General features: G+C 39.1%; 1 protein-coding gene across 3 annotated transcripts in view; it reads right to left on the bottom strand.

The window, feature by feature from the left end:
* The window catches only part of Lifr (LIF receptor alpha), a 180,172-nt gene that overhangs the window by 49,933 nt on the left and 102,455 nt on the right, over positions 1–27,784 (bottom strand). The window contains exons 9-20 of one of the 3 annotated variants that reach the window (XM_004623427.3): positions 27,537–27,706; positions 25,359–25,504; positions 23,976–24,138; positions 23,575–23,645; positions 21,760–21,973; positions 19,553–19,732; positions 16,757–16,858; positions 15,907–16,074; positions 13,653–13,814; positions 11,953–12,046; positions 10,233–10,311; positions 7,431–9,884 (exon numbers count right to left, since the gene is read on the bottom strand). In XM_004623427.3, the coding sequence (XP_004623484.1) occupies positions 9,261–9,884; positions 10,233–10,311; positions 11,953–12,046; positions 13,653–13,814; positions 15,907–16,074; positions 16,757–16,858; positions 19,553–19,732; positions 21,760–21,973; positions 23,575–23,645; positions 23,976–24,138; positions 25,359–25,504; positions 27,537–27,706 (2,173 nt within the window). In that variant the 3' untranslated portion in view covers positions 7,431–9,260. Of the gene's footprint in view, positions 1–7,430; positions 9,885–10,232; positions 10,312–11,952; positions 12,047–13,652; positions 13,815–15,906; positions 16,075–16,756; positions 16,859–19,552; positions 19,733–21,759; positions 21,974–23,574; positions 23,646–23,975; positions 24,139–25,358; positions 25,505–27,536; positions 27,707–27,784 lie in introns of those variants that run through there. The other 2 variants (XM_023711893.1, XM_023711895.1) reach the window with 2 other exon arrangements.

Genomic DNA, 27,784 nt, shown 5'->3' with positions numbered 1-27,784 from the left:
TGTCTGTTTACAGCCTCCCAAGAGCTGGGATTACAGGCACGCACCACCACGCTGTTAATGCAAGTGACTCAGGTACCACCCAATGCTGATTTCCTCAGAAAGCTTCCAGTATGGTGCCTGGTGCCATGGGAGGAACAGGGCTTTGCAGGTAAAAGCCCGAGGTCCTGTGGAAGCTGGAGAAGGTATGTCTGGGCCACCAAGGCTTAGCCAGGACCCGCAGGTGGAAGGAGGACCTACATGAAGATGGGTGGCTCCAGCCCTCAGGTGGTTGGGGCACAGATCCTGGGGTTCACCACCACTCCTCTGCTATACCTTGCCTGGTGAGTGTATATCCGAGCTACAGAATCTAAAGTGTGCCTAAAGTGGTTTGCAGGCATTTACACCTCTGCTGTGGTCACAAAATCTCAGGCGTCCCTGAGGTCTCACAGGACAGATGCACGTATCACAGTGAAATACTGAAATATCTACCCCAGGAGGAGGCTGCATGCTCTGCCTGTAACCCTCCCAGCAAGCCTAAGCACTAGTCCAATGTATCAGAGACGGCGAGCGCTGTGAACGCTACAGTCCTTCTCCAAGGCATCCCAGGCTCTGGGTGGTGCAGGAATCACAGCATGGACTGCAGCAAAGGGAAGGCGCTGCCGCTGCCACCGCCGCCGCCGAGGCCAGCACTCTCCAGCTCACTTCTGCAGGGGTGGGCCGTCTGCAGTGCTGACAGCACACCTGCGCAAGGACAGTCCCCGTTTTCAACACTCTGCTTCCTTGGGCTTCCTGCCTGGCAAGCAAGGACTCTGAGGAAGAGGTGGGCTGAAGCGTGCAAGGCCCAGCACGCCTCGAGACACAGAGAGGGTCAGTCCTGCCTTCTAGCCTCCGGCGGGAACAAGATTCAAGTCCGCAGTAGGCAGAGACTAGCGGAGGGCAAGGGGGGAAACAAGATTTCAACTCGAGCAGAACTTCAAGTTCTCTCCTTTCCTGCACTTAGCGGTGTAAGTACAACTGAGAGGCTAATGCTGCTCTACATTTCAACATCATTTTCACTTAGAAATACCCTCATGCTGGGTGTGGTGATGCATACCTATAATCTCAGCTCTCCTGAGGCTGAGGCAGGAGGATTGCCTTGAGTTTAGGGCCAGCCTGAGCTACCAGCATAGGTTCCAGGCCCACCTGAACTACACAGTAAAACCTTTGTCTCAAAACAAAACAACAACAACAAAAAAACTAAAATAGCCTCAAGTACTTTTCTTGTTTCCGTAATCCAAGATTAATCATCAGGGATAAAATTATCACCAATTTAATCCAAAATCAGTTCAAGACATCTTAGCTCAACTTCCCTGGGTCTTGAAGACGGAGTATTTTTAAGTCAGTTGTACTGTGGATCCTTTAATGGGAAAGGGAGTGGGTCTAATCCACAGGCCACTCTACATGAAGTAACTCTTTGTAAAAAGTTAGTGTTAAAAATGTACTTCAACATCTCTATTTTTCTTTCTCCTATTAATCACACCATTCTTCTCTTTCTGACCTTTTCAAAGTTCCTGGGTCTGAAGGTGCTATACATTTTGGCTCAAAATGTCAACATCTGGGAAGTAAGTCATGCACTGAGAGCTCTCCAAAGGATGGGCCATATGGAGCTTTTCTAGCTCTTAAACACTTAACATGTGTTTCACAATTTATAACTGGTCTGCACTTTCTGCAGGTTAAATCCATGCTCATTCATGTTTTAGCTGTTACTCAGGACTTTCTTTATGGACTTCTACTTAAGGTCATTTTATACTTTAAAATACTGAGATTTTTGCTTTAATCACTAACACTGCTTTGAAATCCAGTAAGCTGAAGTAAAGTTTGGACACATTCCCAGAGTGCCTTGAAATGTTTAGGCTCTCTTAGAAAAAGATAAATTAAAAACTATACTTCACGGACTTATATTATTATTTGTTAATGATGGATTCTCACTTTTTGGTTATTATGCTAAAATCTCTGGTAAACAATACCAATTTAATGAATTAGATGGAAAATTACACCAATAGCATAAAAATATCTTTAAATATTAAAAATATAGCTATAGATTTATGTGTTTGTTTCAGAACCACTGTAATTATTATGGTGTAAAAGTCACAATAAAGCAGAAGCCACTGAAGTGCTTTCACACCCACACACACCCCAACACAAACACACACACACACACACACACACACACACACACACACACAAAACCAGCAGTACCTGGGTCAGGGTAAGATGTAAGAAAATATATTTATTTCTTTTTCATGACAATACTATGATAAAATTGTTAAATACATGCACGTTTTAAAAACAAACATAAGTAACATCTTTAGAGTTATCAGCCAAGCATACTAGTTTCATATTTATGGTGTCCTAGTAATAGGTTACTTATATTCTATGTTTTTGCTATAACCATGTTTTCCAAAAGATATGGAAACTAAATTTTGAAATTAAATGATAATATAGAATGTCCGAATTTCCCATTCTAACAACATAACATCCAGATTTTCACAAGGCAGGAAGTACTTTATTTCTCACACAAATTGTTTCATTCCACACTAACCCCAGAATTCTGCAATTCAGAATGGATCACAGAGATTTACTTCTGCTGTAGTTTACTTTCTGAATATATATATTTAAATGTTTTCTTATGTGACTAAGAATGATTAAGTACAGAAGAACCACAACTCATTATTCATGTTTTTAAAAATGTCTGTAGTGGTAACAATTCAAGAAATGACAAAGGGCACCGTTTTGGACTGCCCTATCTTCTTCAGCGATGCTGATACACACCTGACCAAACAAAAGTTAGTAAACAGTCACTAATATTCATAAAAAACTAAACCTATTTAACATAACACCACCTTTAAAAAACATTCAGTCTACAAACCTTATAAAAGACAAAAATTTATCTGTTCACAGTATGTGTATTTTGTAAACAGTAATTCACTATAATGCAACTTTAAAATAAAAAATGGTAATTTTTTAGTGTTAGGATATTGATTTATACCAGCTAATTAAAGAAATGGTAAACAAATTGTTCTTACTAGTAATATTGAATACTTTTAGTAACTTTTTAAAAATCTTTGAACATACCTCTAATGTAGTACTGTCTTAAACTTAAGACATCTTTCTTTATATCCAGGACAATCTTCTACAAGCAAATCTAAACTAAAATGTATGTAAGAAACTCGATGCTCTTTTTAAAGAAAATAACAGGATAAAACAGGTTCCAAGGCACCACATGTGCCTCTCTCTCTTCAACAATGAACTGAACAGGGCTTGTTTTTGTGCGTCTTCAACTATTCATGTCACTATCCACATTTTCCCTACATATTATGTTGGAAGAAAAATTAAATAGAAGGAACTAGCAACTTATCTATATTTAAAAAAAAAAAGGGGAAAGTATTTTGATCAAACTGGAGGAAGAACATTTGAAAATAATAATTTCATGAAAATCATTAATTCCCAGTGCTAGGGAGGCTGAAAATAGGATCACTACGAGTCTGAACTGCGCAGTGAGACACTGTACAAAATAAAATAAAATAAAATAAATCATTAATTCATTATCCCTTTCTATAATCAATTGCAAAAATACTGCCAACTAACAATTATTCATGATTCAATGAAATTTTATCACGAGCATCTAGAAATTTCTGCTTTTAAAATATACCACTGGGATGCTTAGGAGAAATAAGTTCAGAAACTAGAAATTCCCATTTACAATGGAATATTCTAAAGTGAATCACATTCTGAATTAATTAGGAAATTCAATGAAGTGAGCTGTTCAATCAGATATATAATTATTTTGGCTTAAGCACTGCATGAAATCTATATAGTTATATATTTTTTATTTTTAAGTTCTGACTGGCTACCACAGAGGCAATCTTAGGAAATACGTACTAAACATCAATTTCCTTATCAATTAGACATTTTTTTCTGCATTAACAACTTTTAGTTTTTAAGCTACTCAATTCTATTTGGTACAGGGTCTCATTACGTAGTTCTGACTCATTATGCTCCTCCTGTCTCAGCCTCCCCAGTGCTAGGATTACAGGTATGTACCACCATGCCCGGTTTCCACATGCAGTACCGGGGATCAAAGCCGAGTCCTTGCGCTTGCCAGGCAGACACTTAGATTGCTAAGCTATCTCTCCAGCTTAAGCTACTTAATTCTAGAAACCAGAAAGTAATGGAACTTATTGCTGTTTTATATTTGGTATATGTTCAATTAGTTATGTTTTACTTATATAAAAGCTTTTGAATTTATTGTTTCTATGGTTCTCTAGCTAGGCACTTACACTTCAAACAGTCAGAGCTTCTCTCTCAAAACACACTATTTTAAATTTTTATACAAATGTAATGGTGTTTCTTAGGTAAATTCTTTTTAGAACTTGGACACCTAGGGGTTTAGGAGACAGCTCAGTGGCATACGCGCCTGTCTGGCAAGCACAAGGTCCTGAGTTTGATCCCCAGCACCAAAATAAAAAAAGAACTTGGCACACCTAATAATTCAAAATATTAACATTCACAATACAGACAAAACAAGCATTACTAACAGTTAAGAATAGAATTCTATCATAATCCATATAGACAAGCATGTGAATGTAGTATTCTATACCAAATTGCATTCCCTGAAACTCTAACATATACAATAAAACCTGAATTAATTCAATGTTGTTCTCAACCCTCAATACTGGCATTAAAACTAGTATGTCTATATTATAACTAGGATGAACATGATCATGTAAATAATCAAGACAAAAGGAGCCGCTGAAATAAAAGTCTTACTACCATAGTGAATCAAAAGGCTTAAGTGTTTTTAGTCCTAGAACGTAATTCCATGGAGATATAAATGAAACCTAATTCTAACCAAATGATTTCCAATGATATTCTAATATTATGTCTAGAAAGTGAATGCCTTCTAAGTTTGGGTACAATCATTTTTTTCAGGAAAATTTTTTTCTTGTGGATGTAACAGATGAGTAATGGCATCATGAAATTTTGATTTAGCCAAAATAAGTTTAAAGGAAATGTTCTGAAGACATGTTCTATCAAGACAATGAGTTCTTATATTACTCTGTGAAGCCCATACGTACAGTATTATTTGCCAGGAAACATGCTGGGTTGGTATTAGCAGGTACCAAATTGTATAGCTATCAGTTTAAAATTAAGAAGGAATAAGATATCTAGTGACATGTACCCATCAGATTTCCCCCAAATTTACTTGAACTGTGGAGCTACATATCTGAGGCAACAGTTTCAGACCTAACGCACTGGACACCGCTCTGTACTATGCTTCTGGAACTGCTGCTAAATTCCTAACACTGGGATGGGACTCAGGCAATAATGAAGCCAGTGAACGTTCATAATGTACCTAGTCTTGGTAGGGAATGATTCTAACCACATTTTATACCCCAGATGCCCAACTTTTACTTTCAAAGTAAGCAAAAAGGCACTTTATAAAAGTTACACAAATTTTAACATATTAACAAAACAGAAAGGTAGCAAAAATGACCTTAGTGCAAACAAAACTGTTTTATAAGATTATGTGCCTGAGCACAAAGCCTTGGGATAACACTTTCTGAATGCTGACACGTGGAGGGGTACATTTAATTTCAAAAAGCCATCAAATTGATTTCAAATTCCCTTTGGAAGAATAACTTTCCATCTCCTTCACTAAGCTACACTTAACTATCCAAATTCAGAAAGGTCTGCAACATTCTTTAAATACAGACAGTATGAAGATAACCAGAGGATCACAGGACTGATTTCCAACAAAAATACAATCTGCATGAATATTTGAGAATGTAACTTTTTACCACAGTTTCTGTTCAATAGTAAAATGCAAACCCTCAGATTTCTGAAATACAAACGTAGGGCTGGTGTGGAGAGTGAGGTGATACTTCCTTCCCTGAACTACTCGGTGAATGGCTGCTCCTGTTTCCAGCTGCAGGAGCAAAGGACCTCTATCACGCACGCACGCACGCACGCACGCACGCACGCACAGCCCTCCACTCTTGAACACCCAGGACCACAATCTCAAACCCAGAACTCTGCTAGTTCAACGAACTGATGGCTTAGAGTATAAATGTGTGCTAACCCATGCAATGCATAATTCAGAAGGTCTAGCTAATGTAAAAATCTGGTTAAATCTTTCCAATTTTTTACATTCTAAGATGGCCATCACAAAATAAACTCATAGAAATTGCGGCACCCAGAATCTCCACTGCTTACAAGGGAAACTTGATTTGAAATTGGTTTATAAGAGAGGTAACAACCTACAGTCCTTTTCACAGTCCTGTTTTGTTTTTTGCTGTTGTTGTTGTTGCTGTTAAGACACAGTAAAGTTTTATTAAATCCAGGAAAAGAAACAGGCTCTGCAGAGCAAGTATGGGCCAAGTAAATGTAGGAAAAGGAGCACACCCTAGAGTGAGTGTGGGCTACCCTGGAAGAGCAGGACACAGTGGCCTTATCTTCAATTCTATTCAACAGAAATAAGGGAACATATTTTTAGTTCAGGTATTTAGAATTTTCTAATGATTGAGTTGTTGTTAGGAAAGAGGGATTTCCCACCCTTCGCCTATCAATAAGGACTCAGGGAATACTATAGCCTACCACTGTAGTTCATCCTTAATGTTATGCAAGAGACGAGTGGCTGAGCTGACTGTACAGAGCACGGCCACTATTGAAACAGCTTGCATCCATGGGCATGGTACCTGCACTGACGTTCACAGGGAACACTCTGGGCGCTCAAACAACTGGACACGTGACAAAGGGAGTCCTATTGGCTTCTTCCTCCCTGCACTGAAGGTCCCCCTAAATGCAAGGATGGCGTGAGGGGCTGGAAAGATCATGGACAGCATTGGTGTCTCTGGTTCAAAGAAGAAAGACAAAGGAAGCTGCTTTGGCCTCAGACCTAAGCCACAGTCTCCTAATCATAAGGAAATTAGAGAGCTTGCCCAGACTGAGCAAATTTTACTTTGCTTCTCATTCATCTAGAGATACTTGGGCACAGAACTCCAGAAGTAGCAAGAAGTGAGTGGTACTCTGAACTTGCTTCCTGCACTGAAGTCCCGGACTCAAGAGCCCCTGGTGACAGTTACTTTCAGGCAAACAAATGAGTCATGACACGCATTATAAAGGGCACAGTTGCAGTGCATATATCTTATTTTTTTTAATTTTTTATTTGTGTGTGTGTGTGTGTGTGTGTGTGTGTGTGGCCAGCTCAGCCCACCAGGGGGCAGGGCTGGCTGGCATGTGGTGCTGGGGGATTGAACCGCGGTCCCTGTGTTTTGCTAAGCCTGTTCTAAGTAGGTGCTTTAGACCACTGAGCCATCTCACCAGAACTGCAGTGCATATATCTTGATGAGAGAGACCTATTTCTTGATTTTTTTCCCTGTGTTCTCAAGTGAGTACAGTTTATTTCTTTATTTTTTTATGTATTTGGTTCAGGGTCTCACGCAGCTCGTGGGATAGGAGGGAGAGAGCGGAGGCAGCTTTAGGTCTGAGTGTTTCAGGGGAGATCTAAAGGAAGGAGCCAAAGATAAAAAAGATGAAACTTTGTTTAGGGGTGGCTCTGCCTTGATGTATTTTCATTATTGAAAATATCTGTGAGTTATTATACAGATTTTATATACTATGTGTATAATTATATTTCCTTCTACACATACCATGGTGCTCAGAAATTTAGTTGAGTTATATTAGTTAAAATCAGCATTCATATATGAGTACCTAAATAGATTTTTTTCCCTTGTCTCCCTGTTTCTCCCATAACATGGTTTTTAAAAACATACAATGAGTTCGAGAGATTAGTGATCCATTATTTGCAAATATATCATGGAGCCTCACATGGTCCAAAAGAAGCCAACCTTAATTTACTCAGGTGTTTCAATTTCAAGTACTATTCGTAAACTAGCAAAAGATGAAAGACACAGACAAACCAAGTACAGGGGAATACACAATACACTTTGTAGTTGTTCACTCTGCTTTTGCTTCCAAGAACCGTATTTACTCTCAAGATCACTGCTGAAGAGCCAGATGGGCAGAGGCTGCCATGGTAGAGACACCACCAGCACACGTTCACTAAGCTGGCCACCAGTTCAAGTCCACTGATGACCTTTAACAGGAACGCCCTGGAGTCACTGTTCATGGAAAAAGCATCTTCAACTTGGTTGTATGCTTAAAAATCTGGGACTTGATCTGACAGTCTGAACCGAAGATCACTTTAAGAGGGGAATCACAACTGATGAGTGAGGAAAACCTGCTGAGAAGCTTTAAGGATTACAGCTGGGAGGCGACCAGGCTCAAGAAGCTATGGCTTCTCATTCTCAGGAAATGCAAGCCAGGCGGAGGTGCACCAGACAACAAACGCTGCGAGGTACTGCTTAGTAGTCATCTCACACAGTGAATCAAGAGGAACTGTATGTTTAGGATTAGTAATGAATTTGCTCATATAAAGCTGAAACCATATCACAAAATAAAATGGGTTATATAAAAACCTTGGTTCTAGCAATTTAAGTTTCAAATATCAGGACATTCCTCTGTAATAACGGAAGCTGGCATAAAAGCAAAAAATAATGGGAAGATTTGAAAAATTACCAAAGCAAACTGATGCTGCTCTGCCTGGCGCTGGCCAGCGTCACACGTCTTCCATGTTTGCACCCCTGAGACTGATAACCATCGTACAGTAGGCACAGAAATCGGCGCACTTCAGCAAACAGAACACTAAATGGCTGTCTCTACATTACAAATTACGTTAACTTTCATAAATGCTGCAGATAGAAGAGAAAAATCTCCAAAGTTTTAAAATCTGTGCTTGGTTTTCCTCTAGAATGGAATTAGTATCAGGCAAATAAACAAACATTACATGACTTCAACATTTCTCTCCCTTGCCTGAAAATCCCCTTGTAATTCTACAAAGTATACACAGAGAAAACCATTAACAACAGAAAACAGTTGATGCAGGGTTTGTTTTGCATATATGTTCTAAACAATATCGGCCTTGAAATGCTTCCTGAAGAATGCTTTGGGTTGATCACAACAGCCCCAAATCTTGAGTTTCATGGGGTGAAGATTCTGAGTCACTGTCCCTGGCCTGGACTACATTAGAAGACACTAATACTTCGGGTGTAACTTGCACACAGTGAAGCTCACCTGGGCAGCAATACTTCACAGTGCCCCTCCAGGGACACCAGTGCTGCTGTGGCACCACCAGCAGTAAGAGCTTATTGAGATGGCAGACTGTGTGACAGGGTGTCATTCTAATCATTTGGTTTGTTCTGAAAAAAGTTTGAGAAGGACCACCCTCCTCCATTTGATTTAGGAGAGTCTTCATCTTTAGGGGGGATCAAAAACTGTCGTGAGTTGATGGAGCACGGACTTCCAAAAGAGACAATTTCACTGTTGCTGTCTGTGGATCTAGGAGAGTCTGGAGAGACCAATTTCCAAGTATTTACATTTGCTTGAGGTCGGTAACCTGCAGTTTTATCTATGTCATCCACTGCAGCTGTCTCTTCTACAGTAGAGTTAATGGGGAGGCGCATTTGTGGCTTATACCCTGCCCCAACTATGGGGTCAATTTCTTGGTCTTCCTCTGGTTTGGCCTGAGGCTGATACATGGACTGGACATCAATGTAGATGACCTGTGAAGTACCTCCAGCCTCATCCACAGCTGGGTTTGATATTTCTTCCTCGATGATTGGTGGGCAATAGGACACGGCCACATGGTTTTCAGGTTCTACATCACAGCTGTCAAGGGGACGCTCAGCTACTGGGGAAACTATCTCTGTGTCTTCTATTTTAGGAAGCGCTGACCGAGTCTCCAGAACCTCAACATTATTTGGGGTACAAGGATTCATTTCCAATGTCTTAAGAGCACTGTTTCCCTAGAAATAAATTTTTAAAAGTTATTAACACTAAATACCACTGCAATGCTCCTCCTGTTAAAAAGGGCATATTTATTTTTTCACATCTGCTCATAAACATTTGCCTCTGCTACTTTGTGCATGTGAGAGAAAAGCCACTTTTTCTCCACATCAATATTTTCTACTAAAGTAGTAGAAAAAAAGAACATGGTCCAAACAATTTTAGATTAGCAACTTCAGAAACCAGTAGATGTTAAACCCAATTCTATTTTGCTTAACACTTTTTAAACATGGAGGTATCTACATGCTATAAACTTTTCACAAGAGAAAGAAGCCAGCAGTTGAAAGACAATAGTATGAAAGTATTACCTCGCAGACACTCTTTTGAAACTGTAATGCTTTACAATTTTCTGGATTTGGAATATCAGGGTAGAAGGTCTCCTTAATCCTTTAAATAAAAAATGATTTAGTAGATTTAATAACTATACTACTATCAATCAGATAAGTTATCAGTTTATATTGATACTTTATGTGAATGTTTTCGTGAACATCTGAAATAATATAGAAATTCTTAGCACATGATTGGTCACTAGAGCTTCTACATAAGGTTCCAACTGGAAAATTAAAACAGTGGTACCACATCTAGAGCACTGACAGTTCGTACAGCTCACGGGATTGGAAAGCAAATAAAGTGAGCGATGTGCTATCATCATCAAAGAAAATTACAGGCAATTAGTGCAACCGTAATTTTTAATTGCATGCTGCACTCAGCAGGATCCACCACGAAGGAATGTATCTGCATTTGCTGTTCTGCCTTGTACAGAGCAGCACTGGCACCGTGCAAGGAACAGCTGTGGTACCCTGAGACAGTGGCTTGACGAAAACAGTCAGTGAGGGGACAGCCATGTCACAATGACATTCCCTGGCAAGACAAGGAAAAGGCTATTGTTCTTGGGTAGGAACTAAATGCAAACAAAAAACGAGATCTGCACAGCATCACATCCAATTTTTATATAATATTTAACAAGAACTTCATTATTTGAAGTTCCTACAGGAAAAATAACTTTGTTAATATGAACCTGCTCATGTGAGTCTAAAGAAAATCTAAACTTCCCTCTTATTTTGAAGTAGCTTTAAAATGTGACTTGTCCTAATGAGACCACAGTTATTCACCACAGGCTCCTCCATCCTTCTACAGCTAGTGCTGTGCTCACTTAGGGGCGAGCACTGCCAAAACACACTCCCTCCACGTCATCACATCGACTCACTTAAGACGATGAGACCCGTCTGTGTGAGCCAACCCTCTGCTCAGACACAGGCAGCAGCTCCTGTCAGCGCAGTCAGCACACGGCACTTGCTTCACGCAGCCCTGCCGGGCCTCCCTCAGCTCCACCTCTCTCCAGCTCTCTAGCACCAAGTCTCACGGGAGCCCTTTGCGCCACACTCTTGGTACAGTCCTACCTGCCCCCGCCCCTCGTGAGGCTCCCCGAGCAGCTTTCCTCTAGGCTCCTCAGCACTGGTACCCTTTTCTTTGGAACCCATTCACACCTTCCACCTCCTTGGACACTTAATGGTTGCTGGCACTGTCCTTGTCCCCCACTGTGCTACAGATCTCCAAAGATCAGGCTGCCCCGTCGTCCATTATCACATCCCCTCATGGCCAAGGGCGTTTCATCCTTAGTGAAGAAGCCATTAAACCATCCAAACAACCTGATTTTCTGAACAGGCAACCCGGACAAGTGAGAGCTTAATTATTAAATAATACATAACCCTGAAGATACCTATTATCATGCTAAACCTGAAAATATATGCATACATACATACACACACATATGCACATCACACATACTTTTTTTTTTTTTTTTTTAGTACAACTGTCATTACTTTAAATTAGTAGTAAAAGCAATAGGGAAGAATTTACACTTTACTGTATTAACTCTGACACTCTTAAATGTTATTTTCTTGCCTAAGATTAAATAAATACTAATTCTGACTAAAATGATTTCTAACTTATACAATTAAAAAGATACACTTATATTGTAACACACAGGATAATCAAGCCTTTAAAAACAAAACAGAGTACCATTACCATTCTCGTTTCCGATAGCAAAGGATGCTTGTTACCACTCCAATAATGACAGCTACTGCCACCGGGATGAGAATGGCAATAATTAATCCCACAGCTGAAAAAACAAAGTTGCAAATAAAATCACCATTCTTAACATCCAGTATATTATTACTTAAAAAGAAAAATAAATCTGCACCAGGAACACTGAAAAACTAGTAAAAATATAATCTTCATAATATTTTAATCATTTCATTTTAATACTTACAATTTTCTAAAGGAGAGTTTCTCAATTTTGGCACTACTACTCGGGTGGTGAGGGTGGAAAGGACTGTGCTGTGTACTGTAGGAAATCTACCAGCACTACTGGCATCTACCCAGAGCTCCAGTAGTATCCTCCTCCCAAATTATGACAATCAAGTATGTCATCAGACTGTCAGGAGTTTCTGAGGGGCAAAATGGCACAGCTGAGAACCACCATTAGGAAAATACATCCTCATTGGTTCTTTACTTAAGAGTGATATAAGCACTCCAACTCATGAGTAGAGGGTAAGTCCCTACCCAAATTATTATTATATTTTGTATTTGGTACAGGGTCTCACTACGCAGCTCACACTCACAGTGATCCTCCTGTTTTCCGCCTCCCCAGTGCTAGGTACAGGCATGCGCCACCACACCTAGACCTGTGGTCAGCTCAGCCTACCCAGGGGTAGGACTCACATGGCATGCAGAGCTGGGGGTCGAACCCTATCCCTCAGCTTGCCTAAGCAGGTGCTTAGTCTGCTGAGCTATCTCACTGGCCCCCAAATTAATATTTTTGATGTTGGAAGACAAATCAAAGCCATGATTTTTCTCTACTTCCACCTTGAATTTATATGTGTATGTTTTAAAAAATAAAATAAGACAAGAAAAAAAGGTTTATTGAAAGCAAGCATTAATATTCAATTATTTGTCCAATCTTGCATAACTGTATCTGTAATCTGAGCAACAGATTTCACAATAAAAACAGATAATAGAACAACCAATGTTAATTAGTTATTCTTATTCTGAAAATCTGTAATATATGTATTGTTATATGTTATTCTGTTTCTGTTATTTGTTTTTGCTTTTGTTTTTACTCTTCAAAATAAAATAAAATAGGGGCCAGGGAAATAGCTCAGTAGAATAAGCACTTGCCTGGCACCCTGAGTTCAATCCCTGGTACCACAGAAAAAAAAAAAAAGTCGAAATAATATAAAATTATAAAAGTGTTGTGGTTCTCAAAATTTTTTTACAATGTTTACTGTTGTGTTTTTCAATACTGAGACTCAAACCCAGGGTTTCACTGGGTTTGCTAGACAAGAATTCTGCCTAAATCGTGAACTATATCCATAGCCCCACAAAAAAAAATTAAAGACTACATTACTTTTCCCTATATTTATTAAAAATATCATATACTAGCTGGGGAAAATGTTTTAATTGGCTGACCATTATATAAATTCAACAAGCATTTAAACTTCTAGGCTCAAAATATAATACTTATTCATTAATTTATTAAGTACTCATTTGCAAATAGTTTCAAATATTGGCAAGAATAAACATGACATTATCTCATGACCTTTAAAGATGCCCTTTATAAAGTATACAAAAGCAATGAAATGTTGCTTTTAATAAGGTAGGCGGGGTGGGGTCCTACATAAATAAAAAGTTGGCTTTGAATGATGTGATGGTAACTGCAGACTTACAGTTTTCCTTTGTCACCACAAACATGCTCTTCTCTGGGCCTAGGCCACCATCTGTGTAGGCTCGCAGGACCAAATGGTAACTTGTTTTCCCTTGAAGATCAGCAATCCTCAGTGTCTTCTGGGATATGTCAGTAATATTCTTCACCTTGATGTCAGAACGACCTAGTTTCCAAATGAGACCTATTTTAATTCATCCTAACACCATTTAAAACACATGGTGATTATGCACACACCTGTCACCCCAACCACTTCTTTACATGAACCTGGCTGCTGGCCACGCAGCCAACAACCTGAAGCCAGGCAGAGCCACATGCAAGTTCTGCCCGACAAGAACTACATTTAGACTGCTCTGAGTTGAAGTTCTCTGATGCTGAAATCAAGTACCATGTCTTTCCTCCAAGAGTTGCATGAAGCTGTATGTAGAGGATGTGAAGCCTACACACACCTGCTGGACCACTGCCTGACACACAGCAGGCAATCAATGCAAGCCACTTCCTCATCTGCTACTAAGAGCAGGAAAACCACTCACTCAGGCGGATCCTGCCTATGAGTCAGCAGTGCAGACAGTGGGGCAAGAGAGCAAATCAATAGAGATGACTTCAAGCCACTTAGAAAAAGGGTCTGCATTATGGGAATTCTCTAAGGATGGCCTATGAAATAGCCTTTGAATCCCTTCAAAAGGAAGTGAAGCAATGCTTAAATTTTATCTTGCTTCTAAGATCTCAACCAAAATATCACAAGATGACAGTTTCAAAAATTACATAGTACTAATGGCTAGTAACAAAATGTAGCAGCTTCTCCCCAACCCCTCCTATTATTTCTACCACTACTTAAAAATCATGTTATCAGTTTCTTCGGGTAACTCCTTTTCTGAAATAAAGAAGATCATTTCTATAGCTAGTTCCTTCCTCATTAGTTATCTGAAAATTCCTTACCATGGACCCTGGCACAGATCTTTTTAGATTATTTTATTGTGCACTTAGAGGCTCCACTCACTTTTACACGCATATAAAGTGCCACTTCTGCCAACCAGCCACACCCACCACTCAGCCCAGCTCCATCCTGGCCATCTTGCTCCTGCAGGACAAAATTACACAGCATCTCCAAGATACCCAGCTGCGCTCCCTTGGACTTCACCACCCTCCACTCTTCAAAGTCACTTGCCCATGTCAATCACAAGATTTCTAAATTCTCTGGGTGTCATCTTGCCGCTTACGCTCTCTTTTTCCTTATAGCATTATGAGGTTCTTTTTATTCTACTCTGATTTGAATGACCAATTCTCCATGTCTAACCAGAAATCCAGATGCTAGAATTTTAACTAGTTAAAATGTAAATTTTCCGAGCACTTGAAGCCATTCACGCTAGACTCTGAATGTCTGCACAGTTTGATACACAGGGCTGCCCTCACCCACAGGAAGCCCTGAAGGTGCAGGAGCTGCGGACGCCGGGGGCTGAGGACGCACACATGCTGCAGGGCAGCTCTCAGAGCTCCTGGACACCCAGTTAGCATCTGGGGCTAGCACTGCTGCTCTCTGCTTCTTTTACATTAAATAATTAAAATGGTTGCTTCTGGAGAAGAAGTTGTTAGTGGAAATGGAAGCCGTCAGACAGAAAAAAATGATGCACTTGTGTCATGTGTCTATGAACAGGAAATACCTGACTCCCAGCAGAAATGCTAGAAATGTATATAAATATTTCTGTATCAGGACATTTGAGAACTAAGAGTCAAAGGCGTTTGGACATATACTTTACAGTTGACAAGGAGTGTGCTTTTCAAATTCTAATGGACATGCACAACCTTATTCAAATAAGGTAAAATTTCCAGCTCTTTATAGCTAAGGAAGATGTTAACCCTGCAGACAGCTTTTTCTCACATTGTAATGCAGGCTCTGAAGTCATTTTTTGGATTATTACATTGTTCTAAGAATATTCTGATATTTTATAAGATGCTGTATTGTAGATTATGAAAGGGTAACAAGAGATGGTCTCTATCCTATGGAGCTTAAAATCAAAAGCTTCTGAATGATCTGCTAAACAATTTCTGATACACTAGATGCACACTACTATTTATTACATATCAGAAAACGTTAAAATGCTCATATTCATAAAATGATTACATTTTCATTCCCATAGTTTTCAGACTATTTTGGAAACCAGTATTAAACTACTTGGCAGCACTTTTACTTTTTACTTTCTTTCGTGGTTATTGAGAACTTTTAAGCAACTCTATAATCAGGGTAGGAATTTACTTACCTGATTCCAAACCCCTTACTTTAGATGTATCTCTCTCTCCTTTTTCAAAGTAAAATAAATATCCTCTTAAAAATCCTCTAAGCTCTTCCACAGGAATATCTTCCCATTTTACTAATATGGAATCTGCAGATGTATCTTCAACAGTAAAATTTGGTGCGACAATCGGAGCTGTAAGTGAAGATGCCAGTTGCTGAAAGGAAGCTCACCAACACGCAGTAACACAGTGATGGCCAAGAGCGTGCAGCCTGAAAACGGCTACACTTGGAATTGAAACTGCATTCGCTGCCCATCATAAACTTCTAGTTATGGCCACAAAGCTTATATAACAACAACGATAGATGAAAATAGTTTTAGGAACAACAGCGAGCTCTGTAACACAACTTTTACACAAGATACATATCCAGACAAACAACTTATTCAAAATCTAAGTGGCCACTCAAGTTGACTGCATTTTTCTTTCCCTTCTTTATTACCAGTGCTGAGTAACTGAATAGTTTCTTTAAAAACTTGAATAAATGCAAATAAAATATCTTCGACAACCATATTAAGGTTTAGTTTTCTCGATAACAGTAAAACTATGAAATATAAACAATAACTGGATTAAGACTACATAAGCAGTTTTGAACTTATAAACTATTTTACCTGCTTTGAACTAAACATCTTCATTCAATTTATTTATTTATTTATTTATTTTTTTGGCAGAACCGGGGATTGAACTCAGATCCTGGCGTTTGCCCGTCAAGCACTTATCCTACTGAGCCATCTCCCCGGCCCCTGTCAATCTATTTTTAAAATTCAGTCTCACTACGTACCTTATGACAAACTCGAAGCATTTATCCCTTTAACTTACCCAGTTCTTCAATATATCCAACTATGGAGCGTAGTAACTGATATCCTTGATTTCTGCACCCATATAGGAAAAACCTATACCTGATACCTGGTCGAAACTGATCTGTAAAATGAACAAATTAGTAAAAATTATAAATATTTACGTATGGACATGAAGTTGGAATATTTATGTTACAAGTATGTAACTTACGACTTTGAAATTTCCAAAGCTAATCTCTCATAGATGTTTCACTACCAAAATACATTTGTATACATAAGTTTAGCAAATAGTTACAGTGAAGACCACTAGCAAAAATTAAATACATCCACTTATACCTTAACATCAAAAGATGACCCTGCCTTGAGAAGAGTAAGGTAACCAAGGCTTACACTTTGTTCTACAAAATCAAGGGATGATGGCTTTTCCCTGGATTCCATCCAGGGTTCACGCACTACCCCCACTCCAGGTCTACCTCACATTTTGATAAATCCCTTCAGTACACGATGTTATTTCTGTATCGAGAAGAAATCACAATTCTAGAACATTACAGGTTCTACTCTACCTTAAAGCTTCAATGTTAAAGAAACTAGGCCTTTAAAGTCTACTTCTCTCTACAACAGTCATTAAATACTCCTGGGTGAGTTAACTCTGTAAGTCATACAAAGAAAACATCTTAAAGTCAATTCAAAAACACTTTTTAAATCCCTTCTCATTATAATGCAATGTACAAAGGAAGACCACAGAAGTACACAGAACAGGGTCGCTGGTATGGAGAAGCTGGCAGAGAGGTGGAAAAGGGGCAGAGATGAACAAAGGTGAGCAGAGCACGGAATTACACTGCCTTCAGGGTGCACATCAGATGCTGATCCAACATGGTCCAAGAACCACTATGAGCAGCATCCGAACAGGACCGTCACAGGCAATTAGCACCTTATGAGGGCCGATGTAAGAAGACGATGCCTGCAGGAGAAAGGCAGCCAGGCAACTGCACTTCACTCTAGTGTGTCTAATACTATACACCAGTTCTCCAATTACATGCCTACAGAACACCAGTAGTCCAGAGATTCAAAACTGACATGGTCAACTGCTAAAACCCTACAGTTCAAAGGAAAACAGAATGGCCTTGTCTCCAATTTAACTTTTCTTTCTGCAATATGTTTTCTTAAGTATGTTTTATACTCTGGCATGTACTAAATAATTATCAATGGAAAACTCAAACTCACGTTAAACTTTTTTCTTTGGGGAAAGATATGCTTGTATATGCTTATAGTGCACATACAAAGGTAAATCTATACCTTGTTTTATATTAAAATTATGTATTATTAATACTGTATAGGGTTCCTCCATTTAAGACAGCCCCAGTATGTGAAAGCACTAGGAACACATGTTGCAGTCAAGAGAGAGGAAATGCTGAAGGCGTGAAATGGCTGAATGAAAAAGGAAAGAGAAGCATCTACCATGCTGTATCAGATGTTCTCAAAGTTCTTTGTGTAGCTTTGAATTTGAATTCTGGTGCTACTGAATACTAATTTGGACAGGTAACCTAACTGCTCAGAGCCTTAATTTCTCCACCACTGTAGGGCTTTTGCTCACCATTTGGCACATAGTTCTCTATGCGCCATCTTGTCTTAGGTTGCCTCCTCTCTGCTACTGCGGGTCTCAGCTAAAACCTCTATTTCTAGCTATAACCTTTTCTATCTATATCCACACATACTCTACCTCTGTCACAACTGTCCTGAAAGGCCAGGTCATAAGATGGATCAGAACCGTGTGAGGCTCAGTTAGCCCCAAGGGCAGGGATCACCAAGAGCAGCTGGAGAAAAGCCAACAGTATAGCAATCAAGTGGAGCAGGACGTAAGTGAAGGAAAAAGATAGTCGGGAAGACCACCACCACTCTGAGTGACGACATATGTGACAGAGTTTGGCTGTATTCCAAGCAGAGCTGAGAAATTATCAGAAGCCATATGTGGTACTCCAATGAATAAGATATGCCCTCACAATCTAGTCATGCAAAAGGTAAACATAGTGTGTTTACTAGAAAAGATCAATAGGAACTTGCACTTTTGGCTTTCAGCATATAAGGAGAACCAGCACAGAGGGGTGGCTTAGGAGGCCATCTTACTCAGGGAGAAGTTTAAAACCCCCAACAGTGATGTGACACAGCTCATCAGCTACTGACAACGAACGATGACACCGAAAAGAGGGCTCCAGTTCCAAAGGATGTGGTGGACTTAGCCCACGTCACATACACCACCCCCTCGCCCTCCATCAGGGAAAGTTCTGCTTCCTGGCTCACAGGCTTTGGTAATACAGGCCTGAGGCAAACAAAAGCAAAAGGTGTTTTGTGCTCTTCTTTTTCCATGACTATTACCAATACTTTAAATCTTTGATATAAATTTTACTGCTGTATAACAGCTCCATCTTATCTGTGCGCCACCACTCACCCATTTCCTTATTGCTATTCCATCTGTTTTCAGCTTTTTATGATTATAAGTAATGCTGCAGAGAACATTCTTGAATGAAAATTCATGCTCTCTGGTGATTTCTTAGAACAAATTCCTAGACAAGTACTGTAATCACTAAATCACAGGTTCTGTCATGTATGTCATGCCACTGTTCATCCTTCATAAAAGTTAAAAATTTCATATCCACCCAATCACCTTTATGTTGCTTTTAAGTAACAGCCTTTTGCAATGCTTATGGTGAATTTATTGGGTTTTCTTTTTTAATAATTTTTACCTTTTATGAGTATTAGGATAGGTTAGCAATAAATAATATTTTTTTTAAGAACTCTGAGAGACACTAACTCTTCTTACCAGATTCTATTATGGCCTCAGTGCTATTAAAAGGAACTTTTTTCCAATCCATAAGGCAGGGCTCAGACCGAGATGAATTACACCATTTAATAACATAGTCACAAGTCATGTTGGGGTCAGGATGCCAGCTGAGGAGAATCCTCCTTCCCATTCCAACAACTTGCTCTACTCTGAGACCATCTTCAACAAAAAAGAAAGGTATTTTATTAGCATTAAAAACACTACTAGGAAAGTCTCGTGAAAGTACACAGGAGTTACAAGGATTACTTCATTGTACACAAATTATAAGTTAGCGCTCAAACTAGATAAATGTTTAGCAAAGATGAGAAATGCTGCTCTGTTACTTTTGTTGTGACAACTATACAGCACTTACCCATATCCAGCAATTAACTCAGCAACTGAAGAATTACAAGGCAACTAGGATCAGGCAGCAACAGCAGGGGCTGGGACAGAAAAATGAAGGATGGGGGGAAAGGGCATGAGGACGACAGGGTGTGGAGTGGCTACACTGGCGAAGGAGGGACATGGAAGACCGGAAAAGCCACTGAACACAGCTCACAAGAGCAGGTGGCAGCAGTGGGCAGAAAGGACGCACACAAGGAGTGGGAGGGCAGATGAGCTAGCCGCCTCTCCTGCTTTCCAGGAAGCCTGCTATCCTGGGGCAGGCTGAGGGGCTCTGTGCCAGTTTTGTCTTCCCTGCCCTGCCACATGTGTACCTCAATAAGCGGTAGGGCCCAAGACTGGGGTGAGGAACTGGAGTGGGGGACAGAATGGTGCGAAGTAATTCACATGTGATTTATAATTAGGGGTTCAGTAAAAAGCCACAGAAATGTTTTCTGAGCAAATGTACACTCAATGCAGTTATACTGAATATAAGACAACAATCTGGCTTAGAACACAGAAGGCTCTGGACATAAAATAGCTTTTTGGCTCCATATGATTAGAAATCCACAATAGAAACCTGAGCTGGGGCTGGAGAGCTTCCACCTTGGGAAATCCTCCAGGAGCCACGAGGTGGTGGGGCTACAGTTCACCGCCAGACAGCTGATGAGCAAGCCAACGTTAACCTCTGGAAGTTACATTCTCGAAGGTCAGAGGGCATGTAGTCCTTGAGCTAAAAGACAATACAGCTGTTGCCTATCACTGTGGGAGCAATGAGCTAAAAGGCTGAGTCAGGAGTTAGCGTCTTAGGTTCACGCATCTGCTTGTGGCCCAAATACAGGACAATTATTCTGCCTTGCAGCGACCCTGCCTGGCTGCATCCATCCCTCTACTGCTCTGGGCCTCTCCAGCCTGTCCCATCAGCTCAGCAGAACAGTGCGTGGCTCCCTGCAATGTACTTTCCCCATTCCCGCATCCTACTTTTCCTACTTGGATTCAAAGACAACGAAGAACAGGATGAATAACTAGTAGTAAGAAAATGCTGCAAGCTGACCTGAGCAGACACTCACTAGACCCGGGGGTCTTCCTCCAGGAGTGCACATTACAGAAAGGTGCTGCCTGAGAGGGGTGCACAGCAAGCCAGGGACAGGAAAAGGCCTGAATGAAGAAGTGGCTTTCTCTTCACTCAAAAAGCTGTCTACATAGAGCTAAGAAGAAATGTAGTAACTGACGACTATAAAATTTAAAGGAAGACACTAATTATTTTAAAATTCCATCATTTTTTCCCCAAAGCCTGTATACTACAGGTGGAACTCAGACTTCAGAATTTTTTGTTTGTTTTTGGAACCAGGGATTGAACGCAGGCCCTTGAGCTTGCCAGGCAAGCGGTTATTCTACTGAGCCATCTCCCCAGCCCCTTCAGAAAAATTTTATCACTAAAGAATTTCTTATCAACAAGGCTTCCAATTAAAGTCAGTAGTTTTTCCTGGCTGACAAGTTTGCAAAACAGCTTAGCTTGACAGCACAGGCTCTTAGTCTTCAAGATATTTGAAAACAAAACTCGAATAAACAATTCAACTCCCTCTTCTTGTAATTACTTCCCTCAATAACTGGATCTAGTAATTATTTTATCTGTAAGTGTACATGCTTCAAGTCAATGGTAATTAACTACTATCTCTCAGTGAATAGTAGACATCAATCTGCTTGTTCCTCCATGCGTAGTTCAGCAGAAGCAGTGTGTAAAGAAGACTCACTACATAAAAGCATGTAACATCAACTGTCTTTAATTTCTTATCTTTATGTACCAAGCTTCCATAACCACTCACCATTCGGGATTTCCATGCTGGCTATTTTAGAAGGTGGTGAGGAGCCAACAGAGTTCTTTGCTACTACACTGATGATGTAGTCATTTTTATCCAGGCGTATTTCTGCTTTGTGCTGAGGATCAGGGATCTCAGAAAGAGACTGTGTTTCCTCATCTGATGAACATGATACATTATAGGAAAGGATCTTTCCATTAGCTTCATTAATAGACAAAGGCTACAACAAACAGAAAAAAAACCGGTTACTAAACCCTTGCAAAAAATCAGTGACTATCCAAGGTCATCGAGTCTAAACCGAATGTTAGGCTCACAGTGACCAGCGTTAGAGAAAGATGAAAACACTGAGACCTAGGTAAGTGAGGAGAGCCATACTTGGGAATGCTGTATTTGTTGCAAATATTAAAAGCACACAGAAATTTAAAAATTAAGAAAATACAAAATAAGACTTATTTTCATACATACCCAAGTATCTGGTCCCTTTAAAGGAGCTGGGAAGGAGACTTAAATTAACGTGAAGCAAAATTAATTTTTGCTTGAAAACTTGAAAGTCTGCAAAAGCACTGCTCTTCTTAATCAGAAATAAAACTTTAAATAAATCTGATTATTTTTAAAAAACAATAGTCCTGGGCCAGGGAGATAGCTTGGCAGTCTAAGTGCCTGCTGGGCAAGCACAAGAACCAGAGTTTGATGACCGGTACCACATACTGTGCCTGCCCCAGTGTGGTGTGCGTGGTGGTGCATGCCTATAATCCCAGCACTGGGGAAGCTGAGATAGGAGGGTGACTATGAGTCTGAGCTGCATTGCGAGACCCTGTATCAAACAAACACATCTTAAAACAAAAACGTTTTCTCATTTTTAAGTTACGGCATGAAAGAAAACTGAAAAACATACAAAAATTGAAAAACAGCAAATAAAACTACTCTGTATTTCTACCTTTTAAACATTTTTGCATTTTGATATCTCTTTCCAGTTGTTTTTCTAGATGTAGGATTTTTTTCTGTAATCAATAGCCCCTCTGTGACTTTCAAGTATTTTATTAAATGATGTAACTCACCTTGGTCAGACCCTTGCCTTGAGGATGAAAAAGAATTCTTTTACTGTTTGTATCCAAACACAGTTTTACACTTTTTCATTTTTATATAAACACACTTGTCTGTTTTAATACAGTTAAATACATTTTTGTTTCTACATTTCATGTAGTATTTTTATCACTATACTTGAATATTCCCTAAATACATGAAATTTAAGTTGTTCCTAAGTTTTTGCAATACTAAAACAGTAGCATATTTGTGAACACTTTTGTGCCATTTTTTTCCTTTTTTCATACTTGGGAATTATTTAATCTGAATCCCCCAAAGAGGACACACTGTATAAAAGAAAATGAACAAGCTTCTTTATATAGATGAAATGCTTTTCAAAACTACAGCCCCAGTACTTATGGAACCATATGAGACCTGTTCATCCACTTACAGGAGGAAAACAACATTTGGGATTCAACATGTAGTTTCTAGCTGGGTTTTTGACAAAATCAAGGGAGAGGGAATTTAGGAAATTCTCAGATCTTTAATGGACTTCATAAAATCAAAGTAAAGAATGCTCAGAAACTGAGACTGAACAGCCTCAGGACAATGCCTGTGGTGAACGGCAAGCGATGAGGAATCTGGAGATTTAGGAGGCAGGTTGAACCTCAGCAATACTGCAGACTTAGGCAGTCCAGGAAATCCTGACTCCTGACAATGGAAATACCACATACATGTAAATCAAGCACTTGAGATAATACAGTTATTTAAGTGTTTAAGGAAAAATTACATGCTTACCTTCCAATAGATTATCAAATTCTTTCCATCAGAACTCCACTCTCGCCAAGTATCTGGTCCTTTTGAAGGAACTAGAAAAGAGATTGAAAACTTAGCACCTCGAGATACATACTGTGTGCCTGTTTTTTAATATCAGTAACTGAGACAGCAGTGCTAGAAACCTTTGGCCCATGGTATTTCAAATGCTCACTATCATGTAAAGCAGCTCAGTAGCTTACACATGGATTTAGAAAACGAAGCCATAGAAAAGCTAAGCTCTCGATTGCTACACGACACAAGGTCCCGGGAAGTGTGCTAAATCACACTCAAGGCCACCTGTGACTGTTCTTGGGCGTCTCTATCTTACATCTTCCCAATTCCCCACTAACGATAATTAGCCACAAATCTTTTAATTTACTTACTGGCTTCTGTGGTTAAATGTTGCTTTTCACTACTCCATTTGCTCCATTTCCAGTAAGTTTCAGAAGAACAACGAATCCGGAAAGTATATACAGTATATGGATTTAATTTGTCCACAGCAACACGATAACTTGAATTTTTTAGTCCTTTGATTGTGACATTCCGCTATTTGAAAACAAAGATGGCTCTGTGTGTGTATATGCCACATATGTGAACACGTGGAGATACCCACACACACATTTTTTGTAAGACATTCCCTCACATAAGCAGCATAAACTGAGTATCCATATGAACTTATAGTTAAATACCAAAAAAGAGTTCACCTACTATAGTGGACATTTTATATTTTGATTCTTATACGTTTTATTTCTGATGTATGTATAGTAGTAAGTCAATGAAATTATGTTCTATAATAGCAATAACACAATGGGATGTCTTTTTAATCCAAGTATCTAATTTAAATATTAAATTATACAAATGATAAAATTTTGATAACCAGGAAATGGCTGATTATATAATAAAACTGAACATAATCTGGTAATCTTAGATGACCGCAAGGGCTTGAGCATTAAGAGTGTTATTCAGACACTATCTGGAGGCTTCCTTTTTTTTTTTTTTTTTTTTTTGGTGGAACCGGGGATTGAACTCATGCCCTTGCACCTGCCAGGGAGCGGTTATTCCACTGAGCCGCCTCCCTGGCCCTCTGGCTGGAGGCTTCTTGGTAGCAGCTATCATCATGTATTTATCTTTGTTACTGTGTCACTTAGGGCGTCTAGGTTGGTGTTAAACACACAGTAAACAGTTCAGTTACTTAAACTAAACAAAAAATAGCAACTTTAAACAAATGTGAGGATTTGCATTGCTCAGGAACACCCCTGAACTCCCAAGTGCTTATTACAAAGGTTTATTTTTCAGGTTTCATTCTGTAATTTTGATTTATTTTCTAAAAATCAGTAAATTTCCAAATGAATATTTAAGTACAGTATTTATTACAGACTTACAAATTACAAAATGGTGCAGGTATAAGTCAACCTAAGTATTTAAAATGTACTAAAAAGTCAAGTTTTGACTTATAATTACCAATTATAACTCGCCCTCAGTGATGTTTTTTCTAATTTTAAGGATCACTCCACTAACTGATGTGAAAGGTCCCAGCCAGGTGTACTCATTCATTCCCGAGATGAGCACCAGCTACGTGTCAGGTACCACATACCCGATCTGGGTACACTCTTAGTAGTAAAAGTTTAATTTACCTTCTGTAACATAAGGTATTACAATTATTTTTAAATATTTAGTGTAGTGCTGTGTTACATTGATATTAACATCTTATTTAGGCAGTTTGTAGAATAGGGAGCTCACACATTCCATAAAAGAATTTTACTTACCAACTCTTGCTTTGAATTAGCTTTATTAATTTTAATTTGACATAATAGATTAATCTTTGCAAAGTTGCCTGATAAACGCCAAAAAAGTGTAACAGCTTTTGAATTAATATCCTTCACTCTGAATGAAGTAGGAGGATGAGGAAAAACTGTAAACAGAATTTTAAAGGTAATTCCTTTAAACATTTATTTACAAGTAAAAATTATAACTAAGATAACTCCTAACTCAATACATATGACAAATGAAAATTAAAGAAAATATAAATTAAGAAGGCATAATTGGTGTTGAAAAGAAATACTCTACCAGGTATCTATGGAATCCACAAGCCTCACTTTTGCTACTGACATCATGCCAATATTTTAAAGACCCAATCACAGACAAGGTTCTTTTTTTGGTATTGGGAATATAGAAAAGATAGTAAGATCACAGTCTCTGTCTTTAAGGAATTTGTAATACATCAAGAATAACAAACACGGGGCAGGCATGATGGTGCACACCTGTATTCCCAGCACTCAGGAGGCTGAGGCAGGAGGATCACTATGAGTTTGAGGCCAGTTTGATCTGCATAGTGAGACCCTGCCTTAATAAAAAAGAGATAAGACAGAGACAGACAGACAGACAGATGGAAAGATGGCTGGATGGATGGCCAGCCAGAAGGAGAAGGGGAGAGAGAGGAAAAGAGAGGGAGAGGAACAGGGAGAAGGAGAGGGAGACGGATCTATGGTAGATTTTCAGTAATACTGACTTACAATTACCAATGATAGCTCGCCCTCAGTGATGCTCTTTCTAATTTTAAGACTCACTCCTACTCTCTGGTGCATGGCACTTAGCTGCCACAGGAATTTAATTCAATGTAGTGTGGTGGGGGAACTCTTACAGTGAAGGTAGAATTTAATTTGAGCATCAAATGCAGAGGCACACTAATATTAGCAAAAGGAACACAGAAAAGTATTTCAGGCTGTGGTCTTGACAAGAATAGAAGTACAGCGCATCAAAGTTCACATTATGCTGGTGATTGTGTGCAGGTCAGTTTGAGTGATACAAATGAAGCCCATGGGAAACATGGCAATGTCAGGGAGCAGACAAAGGCAGACACTATCCTTGAAATATAAAATGTAGCTTTTTCATCCTGAAAAATCAGGAAATAAATATGAAGGGGTAACAGATGAAAGCCACTTATATTTGCAAGTAGGTCAACAGGTTTGTCCACTACTCATTTACAGGCTACATGATAATGCGTCTGGTTGAGCCATTTCTCCCCTGAATGTGGGTCTCCAAGAGATCCCAGTGCTACGGCTCAGGGTCATCCTGAGCACGGCGTGGACTCGATGCATGTGTTCTAGCCATGGAAATGTATGCCAAAAGGTCAAAGGCATTACATTTCTACCTCAGTTACTCATAAGTGGGGGTTGTTAAAAATTCAGAAATTATCAGTATAAAAGCAATTAAATACTGATAACATGCAACAACTAAGATGGCCCTCAAGGACATTATCCTTAGTAAAATATGCCAACCTCAAATGGTTATAGACTTTATGACTTCATTTATGCAACACTCTGAAAACGCAAAACAGATGAAAAATAGTTATTGCCAAGACCAGCTTCAATTGTGTGCATGTGCATGTCTGTGCAGATTCACAAGGGAATTTCCTCATGTTGTCTCTTCAGCACTCACACACTCATGCACGCACGCCCAAATACAACGCAGAAACATGGGTAGTCTCGTTCAGGAATCTAGTTACAGTATTATAGCACTGTCAAGTTTTAGGTGTTGATGTTGTACCACTTACACAGAATATCCTCACAGGGGGAAATTAGGGAACAGGTTCCCAGAATTATAATCCATTATTTTTACAATGACCAGGTAATCCTACACTGTTTTAAAATAAAAATTTTTAAAAACTGCTCAAGTATTTTCAGAAATCAACCACTATTAGACAAAGCCACTTCTATTTCCATGTAAATGATAATTCAAAAAATTATTTAAATAGAATATAGTGGCAAAACTTGAAGCTATTCACTTTAAAACTTTCAGAATAAAATTTATAAATTTAATATTAAGTACTTCTAGAGAAAATAATCACCAACGCATGATCCCTAAAGGCAGTTCTCATTAATCCCACGGCACCTAGCTACTTCTCATATATTCTTAAAAGCCACACTGATGCAAGAGCATCTTACCTTTTTCAGTGATGTTAACTACTATTGTGGATTCTGACTGCCCAAGAGGATTGTGAGCATTCAGAGTAAAATTATATATTTCTTGATTCGGAATCATTTCAAAGGATACCAAATAGCTTTCATTCGTAGGTACTTCAGCATTTTTAAATGTAACATATTTTCCTGAAAAACTGAATTAAAAGAAGAATAATTTTAAGCTGATAAGATACAAATGCTTCTAGAGAAAAGGGTAAATTTCTTTTTTTTTT

This window comes from Octodon degus, unplaced genomic scaffold, assembly GCF_000260255.1.
Source record: "Octodon degus isolate 3935 unplaced genomic scaffold, OctDeg1.0 scaffold00002, whole genome shotgun sequence".
Lineage (NCBI taxonomy): Eukaryota > Metazoa > Chordata > Mammalia > Rodentia > Octodontidae > Octodon > Octodon degus.
Note: the sequence above shows the minus strand (reverse complement) of the source record. Positions and strands in the feature narration are given on the sequence as shown.